The sequence below is a fragment of the Crinia signifera genome, chromosome 5, assembly GCF_055691185.1.
Source record: "Crinia signifera chromosome 5, ASM5569118v1, whole genome shotgun sequence".
Lineage (NCBI taxonomy): Eukaryota > Metazoa > Chordata > Amphibia > Anura > Myobatrachidae > Crinia > Crinia signifera.
The window spans coordinates 188465683-188484965 of NC_139221.1; the positions used below are offsets into that span (position 1 = coordinate 188465683).

General features: G+C 42.8%; 1 protein-coding gene across 1 annotated transcript in view; it reads left to right on the plus strand.

The window, feature by feature from the left end:
* The window catches only part of LOC146080733 (uncharacterized), a 535728-nt gene that overhangs the window by 147183 nt on the left and 369262 nt on the right, over window positions 1-19283 (plus strand). The window contains exons 12-15 of the mRNA XM_083188326.1: window positions 2620-2659; window positions 6985-7113; window positions 12331-12376; window positions 12677-12713. Coding sequence (XP_083044452.1) covers window positions 2620-2659; window positions 6985-7113; window positions 12331-12376; window positions 12677-12713 — 252 coding nt within the window. The remainder of the gene's footprint in view (window positions 1-2619; window positions 2660-6984; window positions 7114-12330; window positions 12377-12676; window positions 12714-19283) is intronic.

The following is a 19283-nucleotide window of genomic DNA, read 5'->3' on the forward strand; positions in this document are numbered from 1 at the left end:
AAAAGAATTTTTTAAGTCCAGAAACAGTACACAGCGCTAAAATTAGATATGATTATAAAAAATATATAAAATATATATAAAAAAAATTATACGATAAGGTGAATATATAGTGAACAAAAATTAATGTGCACAGAGTATAAGGTCAGGAGTACTTCCCTTTCATATGTCTCAATGGGAGAGGTAAGTATATCGGTCCTTTTGAAGAATTCTTTTGGGTGTGAGACCCGTATTTTTCATGTGTCTCTCAAAAAGTCATAAAATGAAAAAAATATGCATTGTGTGAACAAGTGAAAATACAATAAAGTGTAATAAAGTTCAAGGTATATTTGAAGAGTTGGTTTCTCCCAGATTCTATGTTTATCCCGAAGTCTACTCCAGGGGCGTACCTCTACTCACTTAAACGTTATATGTTTTAATCCCATAAAGGTATCTTGGTACTTCTTTACTTTCACGGCGCCAGCATGGCGCCGCGCGTCAGAGTCCCCTTGCGGGGCTCGCTTCGCTCGCCCACGCTGCGGGCTCGGTGGCTCGCTACGCTCGCCACGCTAATTAAAATCAACTCCATGCCAACATGGATAGTGGGGGTATGAACTATCCATGTTGGCATGGCGTTAACCCCGTTTATTTAACTTAATTAGTGGCGAGCGTAACCCGGAAGTACGCGCGGCGCCATGCTGGCGCCGTGAAAGTAAAGAAGTACCGGTATCTTTCTCAACACACTTTTATTTGCTGACAGGAAGGATAAATAAGCGTACCCCCACTCACTGGTTACTCGGTGGGTTAAATCGCATCAAGGTATCTTTCAAGAAGGTTATCCCAAAATTATATATCGGGGAATGAATATGTGTTGGCGTACCCCCACTCACATCCAAGATGGTAGATGAAATCACATCAAGGTATCTTTTTATATATAATTCAAGGTCTAGAGAAGATAGCGTACCACACTCACGGAGTTTTAGACTGGAGCCAAACGCATCAAGGTTTCTTTGTAATACCAGAAAGGCCTTTGTGTTTTTTCCACAAAAAATCCTCTCAATATGGATATTAGTGACCCCCAAAAAAAGGAAAATAATGGGTAGACTGGAAGGTTTTAATTTTACAAAAAGTCCATAGTTGGACTAAAAATACATACAATGTAGATACATATATGCAAAAAACAGTAAAAACATTTAGATAAAAAATGACTTTATATAAAAAATAAAAAAAGAAAAAAAGAAAAAAGGACCTGGTGACCCAAGAGGCAACGTGAGGGCGTCAACACAATCACAAAAATAGATGTTACAAGTCCGGACAAAGTGAAAGATTGAATGTCCAAAGTTACCTCTCACTGTCAGGCAGGTCCAGACAGTGAGAGGTAACTTTGGACATTCAATCTTTCACTTTGTCCGGACTTGAAAAAACACAAAGGCCTTTCTGGTATTACAAAGAAACCTTGATGCGTTTGGCTCCAGTCTAAAACTCCGTGAGTGTGGTACGCTATCTTCTCTAGACCTTGAATTATATATAAAAAGATACCTTGATGTGATTTCATCTACCATCTTGGATGTGAGTGGGGGTACGCCAACACATATTCATTCCCTGATATATAATTTTGGGATAACCTTCTTGAAAGATACCTTGATGCGATTTAACCCACTGAGTAACCAGTGAGTGGGGGTACGCTTATTTATCCTTCCTGTCAGCAAATAAAAGTGTGTTGAGAAAGATACCTTTATGGGATTAAAACATATAACGTTTAAGTGAGTAGAGGTTCCCCCCCTGGAGTAGACTTCGGGATAAACATAGAATCTGGGAGAAACCAACTCTTCAAATATACCTTGAACTTTATTACACTTTATTGTATTTTCACTTGTTCACACAATGCATATTTTTTTCATTTTATGACTTTTTGAGAGACGCATGAAAAATACGGATCTCACACCCAAAAGAATTCTTCAAAAGGACCGATATACTTACCTCTCCCATTGAGACATATGAAAGGGAAGTACTCCTGACCTTATACTCTGTGCACATTAATTTTTGTTCACTATATATTCACCTTATCATATAATTTTTTTATATATATTTTATATATTTTTTATAATCATATCTAATTTTAGCGCTGTGTACTGTTTCTGGACTTAAAAAATTCTTTTCTTCCATTTGTTCAACTCCTAGGACCTTTTTGGTGTAGGTCCTATTAAGTCCTAAAACCATTCATAGCTGCTTTCTAGCGCAAACCTTCAGTCACGCACAAAATTTGTTTTGCAACATCTTGTTTATGTTGTGCAGTAATTTGAATTTTACATACAGTTTGTATAGACATACTGGTAACCAGTGGTGGTGGCGGCAGAGGTGGGGCTGCAGCACAATTCTATATTCAAACATGCAAGCCACACTAACTGTGCTCCTTCCTCTGGAGACTCCCCTACTGATGATTATTGTCTAATTACAAAAAAAGTGGGTAGTGCAGCAATTGTTATCTCTAGCTTTTATTTTAATCTTTCTAATTTGTCGATTTTCAATTTGTTGCCTAACCATTATGTCTCATTGTATCACATTTTTGTTTATTTAACTCTGCCTAATTGTTCCCTTTTAAAATATTAATTTCTGGCTATCTTTTGTTTTCGATTGTGTTAGGTTGTGAAGGCAACATGCATGCCATGGGATTTTCGAAAAGGTAAAAAAGGTGTTATAGTTAATGTTTTTTTTTTTAATACTTTTATAATTCCTTAAATAAAATCACTGAGGCAATTATTCACATTAGTTTTTTTTAATTAGGAGACCATGCCAAGTGACCATTTGCCAAGTATCTTTAATACAACAAAAGACTGCATCTGTATTTAATATAGCAGAAGACATCAAATAAAAATGACTAGCATTATATTTAATGCAAATGAGTTCAACGCAATCATTTTCTACTGTAGCTGTCATTTATCATGTACAGTGTACAACTATATTCTAATCTTTCAAAACGTTAATTTCAGTGTAGGCTACTAATTACCAATCACAGAAAATGTCAACACCTCACTATACCTATGCCAAGTAGATCCTAGAGGAGGCTGATCATTAAAAGAGTTTACAATTTAATGTAGCCTGGTCTCTTCCTCCGCTATAGCTTGCCCCCTGCAGAAGCCAGGCAGTTTTTGCTTAGACATTCACAAAATAGGTAGCTAACCTGAAATCACTTTAAGCCCAAACACACTCTGTCATAACCAGGAGTGAATGGAGTGTCCTCCATGAGATCAGAGAAAAAAATATATGAAGTTAGAACCAAAATCTTGTTTTCTCCTACAGTCATGGAGGACACTGGAGGAATACAGTGGGGATGTCCCTAAGTTGTCAACTATGGGAGGGAGCACTCCTGGGTTGCATTAAAGAACCTTAGTCCAAAAAGTAGTATCCCTAGAGTTTTCCACCTAGGAGTTAAAATGGTAAAAGCGAATAAAACTGTATGCTGAAGACCAAATGGAAGTTTGCTCTGCAGAAGCACCCTATCGAACTGCCAAGGAAGACCCGTCTAACTAGGTAGAATAGCCTGCAACCATGTGAGGAACCAGTAGCCCCACTGATGAATAAATATGACTGAGGAGCTTCCTTAGCCTAAAAGCTATGGTCTGTTTAAAGGTGGGCCAAACATGCTTGTATACTGTATATAAAGAACAAACAATGAGTATGGCTGATGAAAACCTTTAGACCTTTTCACATAAATGTGAAGGGTTGGCATGACATTCAACCAATTAAGAGTAACCTGTGAGTCGCTGGCCTTTACAAATGATGGAACCTTGATTTATTGTTGTTAATATGAAACTTTGAAATGGCTTTTGGTAGAAAAGAACAGTAATGCTTAACGCCACCTTGTCCTGATGAAGTATTTAAGGACCTAAAACAGTGCACTTCATTCTGAGATCCTGTGGGCCAAAGGAATAGGCAACACAAAAACAGCCTTCCAAGTGAGCCAAATAGGTCACTCGGAAAGGGCCAAAGGTAAATTCCAAGATTCAAATGGATACCAAAACGGGATTTGGATGTGTGAGAAAGGTCTGGATAGCTGGCATAGAAGAAAATAGTCTCTGAAAATAATCTGATTAGTACCTTCAGGGAGGCCAAAATAATGTCTATATCCAAACCAGCTTGTAGTAATGACATTATCCATCTAAATCGAAAATGTAACCATGTAGTACACCCCCCCCCCCCCCCAAAAAAAAAAAAAAAAATTAAATAACACAATAGTATAATGTAATACTGATATGTGTGCGAGCTCTTATCTGTAAAGATGATAATTGGAACCTTACCATATGTACTGGTCTACTCAATAAGTAGACCATATTCATGCCGGGAGGGAGCCGTAACCGTCTGTGGAGGATTCTCTCCAATTGCAACTCCTCACCATCAACCGATGTAAGATTTAAAAAAACCACTAATAAAGTGTAATACAGCATTTAATTACCAATCAGAAAATACAGCTCAGAAAAAGATGGACTCTCCCTGAATGGAATAGTATAAACATAAAGAGCAGACTGTCAAAGCATAAGGTGTAATAAGCAGGTGTACTCTGCAAGTATCCACCGGATCCAGTCCAAAACATTCTCTTAGTTGTCATCCTGGGCTATGCATTTCAATACCAAAGTTAATTTTTCAAGGCTTGAGGAGGATCCCTGCCTGAGTGGGTATTTATACCCCCTTTCCATAAAAACATTATAAGACCTGCCATAATGGATTTCAGATCCATTTTATATTTGTAGCCTGTTCTCTATAATAGCCGGCAATTCGACTGGAGTTACCAGACCAGAACCAGAAGTTGCATTCAGTTCACGTGCATTCCAGTGATGTAATTTCTGGTAAACGCACTTCCGGTTTTGCGGACCAACCGTGATATTGAAAATTGTGTCCTCAATTTGTCAGTGGTCATTTTTTCTGGTGGATGTACTAAACATTTTGGTACTTCTTTACTTTCACGGCGCCACTAGATTAGGACAGATAGGATATTGCGGTCATCGCGGGCATTGAATGCACTAAAAAATCGTGTGCGACGCGATGCCCGCGATTTCCCATAGGGACCAATGTTAAATTTCTCAATTGACACGATTTTTCTGTTCAATGCCTCAATTGACACGATTTTTCCATAGGAATCAATGTTAAATGGCCCACAGAGGCCAAATAGACACCCTGAAGTGTGAAATGGCCCCCACAATTGTTAACGCCACCCCACGATCAACGTGAACCCGAAGCGTGGCGAGCGCAGCGAGCCCGCGAGGGGCGGCGGTACGCTTCCTCCGACCTTTTCATACCCCCACTATCCACGTCGGCGTGGAGTTGAGAATAGAATAGTGTGGCGAGCGCAGCGAGCCACCGAGCCCGAAGCGTGGCGAGCGGACGAGGATACCTGTGAAGCCCGCGAAGGGACGCGTTTACCTGTGAAGGTATCCGCGTCCCCTCGCGGGGCTCGCCACGCTTCGGGCTCGGTGGCTCGCTGCGCTCGCCACACTATTCTATTCTCAACTCCACGCCGACGTGGATAGTGGGGGTATGAAAAGGTCGGAGGACGCGTACCGCCGACCCTCGCGGGCTCGCTGCGCTCGCCACGCTTCGGGTTCACGTTGATCGTGGGGTGGCGTTAACAATTGTGGGGGCCATTTCACACTTCAGGGTGGCTATTTGGCCTCTGTGGGCCATTTAACATTGTTTCCTATGGAAAAATCGTGTCAATTGAGGCATTGAACAGTAAAATCGGGTCAATTGAGAAATTTAACATTGGTCCCTATGGGAAATCGCGGGCATCGCGTCGCACCCGATTTTTAGTGCATTCAATGGCCGCGATGCCCGCGATTTCTAGTGGCGCCGTGAAAGTAAAGAAGTACCAACATTTTTACTGTGGTGGACAATTATTTGGAGCTCAATCCAATTCATTCAGAATATAAATATATTTAAAAAAAATGTATGTAAGAGAACATTATATAATATTGTATGATAAAAAAGCACACACAATTACAGAAATCTATATGGGTCAAAAAGCTAAAATTACATCATAATAGTAAAGTATACATAAGTTTACATGAACCACTTCAATTTGATGTCCTCATTAAGGTCCTTATTCTAGTTCACTCTTTCTGAGAAAATCCTTCTTAGATGGACAAAACCATGTGCACTGCAGGGGGGCAGATGTAAAATGTGCAGAGAGAATTAGATTTGGGTGAGTTATTTTGTTTCTGTGCAGGGTAAATACTGGCTGCTTTATTTTACACTGCAATATAGATCTCACTTTGAAGTAAAACCCCACCCAAATCTAATTCTCTCTGTATGTTTTACATCTGCCCCCCTGCAGTGCACATGGTTTTGTCCATCTAAGAAGGATTTTCTCAGAAAGAGTGAACTAGAATAAGGCCCTAAAGCCGGACGTTGTAAATGTGGAGGGCTTGCATTACATCTAAGCTAAGTTCCGAATTCCTCTTTGCTTTCTGAATTGCCTCAATACATTGATTGTAATCTAATTTTTGTATATTATGAAATTACGTCCATGGTTATTAGAAAGTAGTTCAAATAGGAGATATTTTGTAACACAAGAGATATGAATCTATGAACATTGATAAATTAGCTAATAGGGTATCCACCCCGGAAATGAATCTACCTGGGGGGCTAAGGGCAATTTTTATGGATCTTTTGTAAGCTGTATATAGTGGGAATGATGGAATCCTCAGTGACAATAAATATCCAGTCTTTTTCAGCTATCAATCATACTTTCATTTTTGAAACACAGCCTGTAAAATTACAGATTCTTATTGGTTGGTAGTTCTCCAAGGTTTGATCATTTTCTCCCTTTTTGAAATGTACACATTAACTTTAAAAGCCAGACCTCAGCAACCATGTTGTATTTAAAATATGCAGATTTCAGTTATTATTTAATGTGAGAATGTTTTCATATAGCTTTCTGTACATTGCTAATATGAGCCTGTAACAAACTTTCATTTTTCATATTTTTTTTCTTTTTATTTCTTAAATTCCTAGAAGTAGACCCTCATCCTAGTCTAAATTACGGACCAGACAGCACGCTGGAGAAAATAGACTTCACAAATGAGGATTTTATTGGAACAGAGAGCAAACCCAGCTATGCTGAACATATTTTAACTTTCCTAGGTACTTTTTTTTAAAATATGTATACTTCTATTGTAAATATTCCTTACTATTCTCAAATTATATCTCCCTCAATTAATCACTGCTTTATTTCCTAAACTAGTTTTAAGATATGTATGATTTCTTAATGGGTCTACACACGCAGAGGTTTTCTAAGCGCTCTGAGCGATGCTAGATCGCTCAGCAAGATCACTCAGCACACAGCGATGAGTACTTGTATATTATCACAGCACCAGTTATATAGTTAGCGTAACGACGCTGTCAGAATCATTGCAGTGTTCGTGCATCAGCGTATCTGTCAAATTCGGCGTACTGTTCCCGCGGCCAGCGTATAGTCAAGCATCCCTGTCAGATTCGGCATACTGTTCCCACGGCCAGCATAGTTAGTCAGCATTACGCAGTTACCGTAGTCAGTCAGAGGTGAAGGTGAAGTGACTGCGTAATGGCTGCAGAACCTGTCAAAATGTTTAACCTGCCGCAGACAGAGGAGTCAGTGTTTTTTTTCAGCAGCACCATTTGCTGCCACTGACACAAACCTGTGTTAATGGACACCCAATGCGCCTCAATATGAAGTAGTGCAATGAAGTAGTGCATGTGTCGCTGCTACAGTATATTAAAATAGGTCATAAGAAGGTTAGTCTCAGTGTGGCACATTGGTTCCTGGGGTGGCGTATCTCATTTTCTGACCCTCATACGTTTCATTTATTCATTGGCCGACGAGCTCACAGGCATATCCTTCTGTGAGCGACAACTGAAGTTGTCAAATAAAACCACGATGCTGTACAATAACCTGATGCTGGAGACCTGCACCGTGGACTTAATGATGCAGCCCCAACGCCGGATTGGCGGTCCAGGTGAAATAGTTGAGGTGGATGAGTCTTTTTGTACAAAGAAAAAGGGTACTTATGTAATATCTGGGCTCCCGTTTTTCTTTTGAGACCGCGTCCTCTCACGGGGCTCGCTGCGCTCGCCACGCTTCGGGCACGGTGGCTCGCTATAACATTGACTCCATGCGTAGTTGGATAGTAGGGGTATGAAAAAATGGGGTGCATTTAACATGGGAGCCCAGATAATACATAAGTACTAGAAAAAGTAATGTTAGACACATGCTGCCTCAACAGTGGCTTTTCGGAGGCATTTCGAGAGACAACGGTGAATGCTTTGCGACACCTGTTGAAAGACGTGACGCCAGCACCCTGATGGCCGCCATCAACAAACACATTGAACCGGGGACAACTATATACTCAGATTGCTGGCGTGCATATAACACTGAGCAGCTGGAGCAGTCAGGGTAAAACCATGCATGGGTGAACCACCGGTACAGTTTCGTTGATCCGGACACTGAGGTTCACACCCAAAATATTAAACGCATTTAGGGAGGGTGTAAGTGGCGCAACAAAGGCAAAGGGGCCTGCACAACAGAATCTGGACTCCTACCTACAGGAGTTCATTTGGCGAAAGACTGTTGGCGCACGAAACACTTTCCAGCTTATTCTTTATGCGGTACTCTTTACTTAGAAGGGCGCCCATCTCGGGCATTGAATGCACTAAAAAATCAGGTGCGATGCGACAGACGAGATGCCCGAGATTTCCCATAGGGAACAATGTTAAATGTCTCAATTGACCCGATTTTCCTGTTCAATGCCTCAATTGACCCAATTTTTCCATAGGAAACAATGTTAAATGGGCCACAGAGGCCAAATAGGCACCCTGAAGTGAATAATGGCCACCCGAATTGTTAACGCCACCCCACGATCAACGTCAACCCGAAGCGTGGCAAGCGCAGCGAGCCCGCGAGGGGCGGCGGTACGCGTCCTACGACCTTTTCATACCCCCACTATCCACGTCGGCGTGGAGTTGAGAATAGAAAGTGTGGCGAGCGCAGCGAGCCACCGAGCCCGAAGCGTGGCGAGCGCACGCGGATACCTTCACAGGTATCCGCGTCCCCTCGCAGGCTTCACAGCTGTCCGCGTACCCTCGCGGGGCTCGCTGCGCTCGCCACGCTTCGGGCTCGGTGGCTCGCTGCGCTCGCCACACTTTCTATTCTCAACTCCACGCCGACGTGGATAGTGGGGGTATGAAAAGGTCGTAGGACGCGTACCGCCGCCCCTCGCGGGCTCGCCACGCATCGGGTTGACGTTGATCGTGGGGTGGCGTTAACAATTCGGGTGGCCATTATACACTTCAGGGTGCCTATTTGGCCTCTGTGGCCCATTTTACATTGTTTCCTATGGAAAAATCGGGTCAATTGAGGCATTGAACAGGAAAATTGGGTCAATTGAGACATTTAACATTGTTACATAGTTACATAGTAGGTAAGGCTGAAAAAAGACTTGCATCCATCTAGTTCAACCTGGTATAGATATCCATTGCTGATTTGGTAGGTTCTGGTATTTTACAGACAAATTATATTTCTTATTTGTACCCATGGATGTTTTTCTCCAGTAAATGTTTGTCCAACTTTGCCTTGAACGCATTTAATGAGCCAGCCATTACCACCTCTCTGGGAAGAGAGTTCCAGAGTTTGACTGTTCTGACCGTAAAGAAATTCTTTCTACTAGCTGAATGAAATCTTTTTTCTTCTAATCTATACTCATGCCCTCGCGTCCTAGATTCCTTTCTAGTAGAAAATAGGGTGTGTGACAGTTCCTTATATTGGCCCTTGATATACTTGTACATGTTGAGCATGTCCCCCCTTAAACGTCTCTTTTCTAATGTAAATAGTCCCAAATTGCTTAATCTCTCCCCGTAGCTTAAATTCTCCATTCCCCTAATAAGCTTTGTTGCTCGCCTTTGAACTTTTTCTAATTCTATGATGTCCTTTTTATAGTGTGGGGCCCAGAACTGTACTCCATACTCTAGGTGAGGTCTCACCAATGCTTTATATAGTGGCATAATTACCCTTGAGTCCCTAGTTTCCATTCCCCTCTTAATACATGCCAGAATTTTGTTGGCCTTTTTTGTAGCTACATTACAATGGGCACTACATCCTAGATTGCTGTCTATTTGGACTCCTAGATCCTTTTCAAGTATGGAATTACCCAGTTCCTCTCCGCTAAGGTTGTAACTTGCACACTGGTTGTGTCTCCCAAGGTGCATAACCTTACATTTATCTACATTGAACCGCATCTTCCATTTTTTAGCCCACTCATCTAGAATTGTAAGATCATTTTGAAGCATGGTGACATCTTCTGGTGATTTGATGACTTTGCTAAGTTTTGTATCGTCCGCAAAGATGGAAATCTCGGGCATCTCGTCGGTTGATCGCACCCGATTTTTTAGTGCATTCAATGCCCGAGATTTTTTACTAACGATGCCCACGATCAAAATCGTGGGCGCCCTTCTAAGTAAAGAGTACCCTTTATGCCTTAACTCAGCTACCACAGGCTGACAAAGAAGATGAGACAGATGCAGACACAACTGCATCCACTTCTGCTGCAGTTTCTGTCAATGAAGAATCAGAAGAATAACTGTTTCATTTGTTTCTTCTTGATAATTTTGATGTTATTTTACTTTAAGTTGCTTTCTTATTATTAACTAAAATCCTGTTAACACATGTCGTTATTACTGTCTCAGATGTATGATATGGCAGGTGTGAATGTGTTCCTGAAACACCCCCACTATTCACGCCAGCCCGAAGCGTGGCGAGCGCACGCGTTACGCATCCTCCCGACTTGTTCATACCCCCACTATCCACGTCGGCATGGAGTTGATTTTATAAAGTGTGGCGAGGTGATGCAGATTACTTCACATGTATTCCGCGGCCCCTCGCGGGGCTCGCTGCGCTCGCCATGCTTCAGGCTCAGTGGCTCGTTGCGCTCGCCACACTCTATAAAATCTGCTCAACGCCAACCTGGATAGTGGGGGTATGAACAAGTCGGGAGGATGCGTATCGTGTCCCCTCGCTGCGCTCGCCACACTTCGGGCTGGCGTGGATAGTGGGGGTTTGAAAAGGAGGCATTTGTCAGTATGTAACATGGATCACTGGCAAATGCCTCCTTTGTTGTGCATAAGACACACTTGCGCCTGCATACCCCCTTTGTGCAGGAGACGCACGTGTGACCGGACCCCATAACCCAGTCTCCCTGAAGCGGACACGGGTAGGGTTGCCGTACCCTGCCGCAATAATTACTGAGACGCACCTGTGTCTCAGACATCTGGAGTGCCTCTCCGCCGGCGTCCTCATGATCCCCTCTCCGCTGGCGTCCGCCAGCGCAGGGGATCTGGCGGTTACCGGCACTGTGTGAGAGGCACTCACTAGGCTTGCAATGGACGCCGTTGACAGAGCCGGGCTGCCGAGGAGTCCCTACGCTAACTACGCTAGGCAGCCGTTGGACTACGCTGACAGCTGTCGCTATGGCTCCTACACACGGAGCGATGTAGGGGCAATTTCTAAGCAATCTAGTGAGATTGCTTAGAAAATGCCCCTAAATAGCTATGTGCATATGCCTCATAAATTAGTCGGACTGCACTGGTGACACTATGAGTTGGCTTGCATTGATTGATTTATTTTTTCATAGGGTTGTTTAACTTTAAGGTTACATAATATTAAGATGTGCCCTCATTGCTGCAATTGTGCCAAATAGCCCCTCTCGATCTCCAGGCCCTGTGAGATTCTGCTGAAGTCTTTTTTGCTTAAGGCTTTTATCGTTGCCAAATTCTGTCGTGCTTTGTATACAGACAGTCCCACACAAGTGTTAACAGCACAGTCTCCCCAAAGCTAGCAGAGTTGTATGGCACCTGGCAACTCTCGCACCAGGCATCTCCTATTGGGGCAGATTTATTAAGCCTAGAGAAGGGATAAAGTGAAGTTAAAGGAGATAAAGCACCAGCCAATCAACTCCCAACTGTTATTTTCAAACACTTCATTGGCTGGTGCTTAACTTCTTTTTCCTTTATCTCCAGTTTCTCTTCTCAAGGCTTAATACATCTGCCCCAGTGTGTGGTATAATGAGTCTAGATGAAAGAGGACACATCTGTAAAAGTGTTGCTGGACTGTATACAGTTGCTAAGCAGTTAAAAAAAAATATCCTCCACTTCAGACACTTTATTTTCTGTCCAGAAGTTCTTACATTTTGTAATGGTTTCCTAGTGTTAGTATGTGAAATAGCGGTTTTATTTATAGCTATTAAAGCTAAAAATCAATATTCAAAGTGACTTTAGCAAAATGATAAAGTATACTTGTCCCTGGAAACATGTTTGTGTGCATGTTATTTGCAGAGATGAAGGCATTCCATGAATCAGATGTGGTCATAGAAGCAGCTTGGTAAGTTTTGCTGATGTTAATATACATTCTAATAAGAAATTGTAAAAATGATTGGGTGCTTAGCATAAAAAAAAAAAAAAAAAAAAAACACAATATATATATATAAATAAATATATATATATATATATATATATATATATATATATATATAATGTATTGTTAAAAGTCGAAAGAGAAGTTGTTCAGTTTACAGTAGTATCCAGACTGTATTTAGAACTGATAAAGTAAACCAAATAAAATGCTGTTTATGTCAGGGACTGTTATTTATTTATTTTTATTTATTTATTTTTTTCCCGACAGCAGTGGAAACCCTTCTCAGGATACTTCGGACACACAGGTACTTGCAATAAATCCTTTTAGGAAAGACACTGGGGCAGTGGTTGCCTAATTTTCTTGAATCACGGTGCCCTAGAATAGCAGCATTTTCTTCAAGAATTTTTTTTTCTAATGATAAATTTGTAAAAAAAAAAAAAAAAAAAAAATTTAGCCTTCCTGTCATCCTTTGGATCAGTTATATGGTGATGTACAGTTGTGCCTTGGCTTGACCATATGTTTTATGATGGGCAAAACCAGTGCTAATGGTTTCCAATCACTTTGATCATAAATAATTTGATTTGGCCCTGGACTACTAACCCTGAAAGCACCCTTGCAAGAGCCTCATGGCATCCCAGGTTCTTATGCACAACGTTTGGGAACAACTGCACTGTGGTAATATAGGGAATGTAGTGAAAAGGTCAACCAAAACTAGATTGACATTCATGTGTTGACAGGCAGCATTTCAACATTCTGAGAATGTTGACATATTAAATGTCAAAGTTTACAGCATGTTGACATTAGGTTTAGAAGGTGGTTGGGACAGGCAGCAGGGTGAAGTTAATGTTATGCATTGGAGGGAAGGATCGGAATTTTGTGTAGAGATTCGAAATAGGAGAGAAATACTCATCGAATATCAGAGGATCTCAGGTCTGATCTGTAAGTGATGATCACATGACTAATGGGACCCAGAAGAACCTGTTGTAATTACTAGGAGATGGTATGTCACCGCTCGATCTAACATATCGATATTTTATATCCAACAAAATGGTTATCACAGGCTAACCATTTTGTTTGACTATTATGTTTATTTGATAAGAGGATCATTTTTTTTAAATGCGTTTATTTTCAAAAAGGTAAGTAAACATTAGAGCAAATATATGCTTACAAGAGTCATAAGTATATAATGTACATGGCAAGCAAAATTATATTTGTGGCATGACACTGGTACAATTAGCTGCTCAAATTTAACTAATTGTTTTAAACAAGTTAACAGCTAAGGATTTGGAATATTGCATAATAACCATTTACTCGCTCAAGAGAATTATAACTCAAGCCTGACCGTGTCAGGCAAATACACAAAAATGTGGATACTCTTGAACAAGGTGGGAGAGCACGGAGGGGGTGGGGTGTGCAGAAAGAGAGCGAAAGAAAGAGGGAACGGAGAAAAAGGAAGAATAAACAGAAAGATGGAGTGCTGAGGTTAGTAGAGATAGAGAAAGGTGTATCTAATAGTAGGTGCAGGGCAGAGATAGTGATAGAGATATGAGAAGAGACCTAGTTCGGGTACTAGGAGCAGCTACGCCAATCAGATTAGGTGAAAAACAGTGATGTTTTCATAGCATTAGTAGTTATTTGTTCAAAATGTGTGTCAAAGCAAGAGGTCTGAAGTGGAGGGGGAGTGGGGAACCTGTAGGGCGGTGCCATTATAATTGAATCAGTTAGACCAGATCAGGAGGAATTTGTGGGAAGCATTATGAAGGTAAGCCGTAATTTTTCCATGGCAGCAATGTGCCAAATTTTATTAATGAGCTGCAGCTGGGAGAGGGGGTTCGTGTTTTTCTAGTGACTGGCAATGAGACATCGAGCGGCACAAAGATGCTATATGTGTTGATAGCTTATCTGCCTCCTTGCTCATACCAACAATGGGGATGCCGAGGAGGAAGGACCATGGCGATTTAGCTATAGGGTGGGCAACGACCGCACTGAGGAGGTGAGTCAACTCATTCCAGAACTTATCTAATTTGGGCATGACAACCAAATGTATAAGAATGTACCCTCTTCCCTGCAGCCTCTCCAGCAAAGATCAGAGGTGGAGTTAAACATTTTGCGCAGACGTGTTGGGACTAGGTACCATCTGTAGTACACCTTTAAGTGAATTTTCTTTTATCCGAGTCTAAATGGAGGATTTGGCGATTCTTTCCCGGATCACTGCCCATGATTCATCATCTGGTGGATCGCCTAGGTCTTTTTCCTATTGAGATTCATGCCTAGGGTTCAGGGGGGATTTAGTGTGAAGTAGGTGGTTGTATAGTAATGAAATGACACCTTTGCAGAGAGGTTGGTGCAGTGGCGGAAGTCCCGGAGGCAATGGAGTCATTTGCCGCTGGGCGCCACATTTGAAGGGGACACCCAGCCTGACATCCATTGCCTCTGAACTCCAGCCCCTGCGCGCCACTCAGTCAGAATGTTGTATGAGAGCAGCGCTGCAGTGATTAGCAGCGCTGCTCCAGGAGCTCAGTGAGAGGAAGAGAGACTGGACTTCCTGTTACACGCAGAGTCCCTGTCTCCTCCGTCCTGACAGCCCTGCAGCCTGTCCAGCTCTCCACCTCCACCGATCTTCTGGCTCATGCTATGGAAGGGAAGCCTCATTTACAGGTGAGAGGGGGCAGTTGTAGTGTTTATTAAACTATTTATGTGTATTGTGTGTATATTTATATAGGGTTATGTTTACTGTATGTGCATTTGTTGCTATGTGTGCATATATGGGCATGGGCTGTGCACATGTTGCTGTGTGTTTACATAGGTGTGTAGTGGGTGTATGTGCATGTGTGGCTGTGTGTATACGTGTGTGTGTGTGTGGCTGTGTGTATACATATGTGTGTGTGTGTGTGTGGCTGTGTGTATACATATGTGTGTGTGTGTGTGTGGCTGTGTGTATACATGTATGTGTGTGGCTGTTTGTATACATATGTGTGTGTGTGTGGTTGTGTGTATACATATGTGTGTGTGGTTGTGTGTATACATATGTGTATGTTGCTGTGTGTATACATGTTGGTATATGTTCATATGTAGCTGTGTGTATACATGTGTTTGTGTGTATGTCGAAGTGTATAATTGTGTGTGTATGTGTGCATATGCACTGTAGCTACTGTGTATACATGTGATGTATGTGGCCGTGTGTATACATGTGGCTCTCTGTATGTGGCTGTGTATACATGTGATGTATGTGGCAGTGTATATACATGTGGCTGTGTATACATGTGATGTATGTGGCAGTGTCTATACATGTGGCTCTCTGTATGTGGCTGTGTATACATGTGATGTATGTGGCAGTGTGTATACATGTGGCTCTATGTATGTGGCTGTGTGTATATGTATGTGGCTGTGTATATGTGTGTTCCTATGTGGCTGTGTGTATATGTGTTTGTGCATGTGCCTCTGTGGGTGTGTCTGTATTATAGGATGGCTAACCAATAGTGTTAAGAAAGCAAGGTTTTTCCTTTTTTTTTGGGGGGGGGGGGGGGGGGGGGCGGGGGGCGACATCACACTTTTGCCTCCGGGCATCTGTTATAAACTTACGCCACTGGGTTGGTGTAGGCAGGTGTATTCGATAAGAGTTAGGGGTCCGGTGATAGTCTGCTGGGAGCGAATGAAAGAAGTGACGAATTTGAATACATGTGAAACAGCTCAAAGCTGGAATGTTACATTTGCCTTTGAGAGAGTCTAAAGAGGCGCAGGCGTTGGTGTGTAGGAGATCATGAATCACTTTTATGCCTCCCTCTAGCCAGGGGGAAAATAGCTTAATGTTGTTGTAATTGCCGGGTTATGCCACAGTGGGATAATAGAAGAGGTGTGGGTAGTGATATTGAAGTGGGAGGAACATAGGTCCCAGATCGAGCATTTGAAGGCGAGGATTGGGTTTGTTTGGATATGGGTGGGTCTGCTGGAGGGCGCAAGCCCAAGTATAGAGGATAATGGGGTAATATTGCATAGCTTAGATTCCACCAAGACCCATTTGGTACCTGAGAGGAAGCAAACCACGCAATTGCTTGGCTTAGATGGGTGGCATAGTAGTACAGTGTGATGTCAGGGAAGCCAGTGCATCCATTGGTGGAGGGGCATCGCAGAGATAAGAAGCTGATGCGAGGGGGCCTGAGTTTCCAGACGAATTGGACGAACCATTTATGCAGTTGGAGAAGAGTAGTTTTGGGTATTCTAACCGGAAGGGTCTGGAACATATATAGTATGCCTGGTAGGATGTTCATTTTAATTGTCACAATTCTACCTAACCAAGAGATAAGCTCTCTCCAACAGGTTAGGTCTGATTTAATAGCTTTGATTAGTGGGGAAAAATTGGCCTAATATAGTGAGTAGTAATGGTCTGTTATGTAAACCCCTAGATGTTTGATTTTAGAAGTGCGCCATGCGAATTTGTTGTTCGTGTGTAAGTGCTTGTGGGGACATATTGAAAGCTAGTGCTATTGGGGGAAATTTACTAAGATGTGTATTCTACTTCACATGTGATGTTGCTATGGGCAACCAATCAGAACCCACTTCTTATTTAACACCCTCTAGATCACGGGTGTCAAACACAAGGCCCGCGGGCCAAATCCAGCCCAACAGACCTCGTCATGTGGCCCGCGCAGCCGCCGCCAGCCTTCACCTTTTATTCTCTTTTTTTAGATACTTTTTGAGAGGTTTTTTTTGCACTGCCGGCGGCCATGTTCCTGTGGTCTTTTAAGATGTCTGCGGCCACAGGAACATGGCCGCCGGCCTCCACGGCTACGTGGAGGAGGGCCCGGCAGGCTGTTCCCTCTTATCGAGGCAGTGGCAGACGCTGGGTGGGGACGTCATGCTGATGACGCCTCCCACCCACGCGTCTGCAGAGAGAAAGGAAGGCAGGCCTATTCGGGGGGCCGCAGCAGGACAGGCCGCGGCGCAGAGAGTGGAATTGAAATTACTGGAGCCGCAGCAGCAGTAAAGGAGCCTGAGGGATAAAATACAGTAAGTTATATAAAAAAACAATATATCTGGTGGTGGCGTCATGGCATTACTTTTATATTATACAGGGGGAGCAGCCTGTGGTTTCATTACTATTGTACAGGGGGAGCAGCCTGTGGTGTCATGGCATTATGCCATGACACCACAGGCTGCTCCCCCTGTATAATAATAAATGCCATTACACCACAGGCTGCTCCCCCTGTATAATATAAAAGTAATGCCATGACACCACAGGCTGCTCCCTCTGTATAATAATAATGCAATGACACCACAGGCTGCTCCCCCTGTATAATAATTTGTGTCATGGCACTACTATTGTTATATTATACAGCGGGAGCAGCCTGTGCTGTCATTGCATTATTATTATACAGTGGGAGCAGCCTGTGGTGTCATTGCATTATTATTATACAGCGGCCCTTTGAGGGTGACCAAACTGCTGATGGGGCCCCAATGAATTTGAGTTTGACACCCCTGCTCTAGAAGATAATAGACAGGATCTGATTGGTTGCCCATACCAACATCACATGTGAAGTAGAATACACATCTTAGTAAATTTCCCCCATTGTGTTTGAAAAGTTTATTTTATAATCTGACAGGATGCCGTAGGACTCAAGGGTTTGAAATAATTTAGGGAGTGAGGTGTGGGGGGAGGTCAGGGTAAGAAGGAGATTTTGAACTCTTCTACACCCAAGTGAACCCCTCGAATGTCAGGGTCGAGTCTGATTTGGTCCGCAAGAGGTTCGATGACCAGAGCCAAGATCAGTGGTGAGAGAGGGCACCCCTGTCTGGTGCCGTTGGCCAGGGGAAAGTTAGATGAAGAGATCCCATTTACTGCGACCTGGGCAGAGGGGGAAGAGTATAGGGCCTGAACGCCCTGGAGAAATGTGCCTTCAAAGCCAAATGCCTTTAGAGTCTGATTCAGGAAAGGCCAGCTTATACAGTCAAAGGCCTTTTCTGCATCCAAGGACAACACCATAGCTGGGGTCCTAGAGGTATTAATGTGATGGATAAGGCCTATTGTTCGCTTGGTGTTGTCCCTGGCCTGCCTTCCAGGTATAAACCCCACTTGATCAGAGTGGACCAGGGTTGGCAGCACCCTAGTGAGGCGATTGGCTAGGATTTTTGCATAAATTTTGATATCCGTGTTCAACAGCTAAATGGGTCTGTAATGGACACAATTTGAGGGGTCTTTACCCTCTTTAGGGATAACAAGTATCTGCTTCAAGGGCTTCTTTAGAGAATGAGCTTCCAGTCATCACGCCGTTGAACAGGACCGTCAAGTGTGGGGAGAGGATGTGGTTAAATGTTTTATAATAAGTGTTTGTGAAGTCCTCAGCACCTGGAGCCTTATGTGTTTTGAGGGATTTAATTACTGAGGCAACTTCTTCGATTTCAATCTTGGCACAGAGTGAGTCAATATCTGAGGGGGAGAAGGGTGGGGAGGTTACATTGGCTAAGGAAATCTTTAATGGGGTTAATATTGGTTGGATTAGAATGCTTGGAGAAAGATGATGGGATGATATCCAGACTATTGGATGTGTTCTGTGGCGTGTACTCATTAACAGGGGGACCCAGTATGGAGGATGTGCCCAAGCATTAGGGTTCTCCTCTGGCAGAGGCTGGTATTGTGCTAGTATATCAAATGTTGTAGTTTTAACAGAGCATGTATTTATATCCAACAGCCACAGTGTGGCACCAGATTCACACAGATTTGAGATCCCTGCATTGATGTAGAAGGGGAAAGCTGACAGCAGTCCGGGTACAGACTTGCCAGCCGTCCTTATATCAGTCTCAGAGAGGGGTCACTTCTTTTTGTATAAGTTTAGGTCAGCCACCCTGCTGGGTCTGTAAAGAAAGAGTTCCTCCCTTT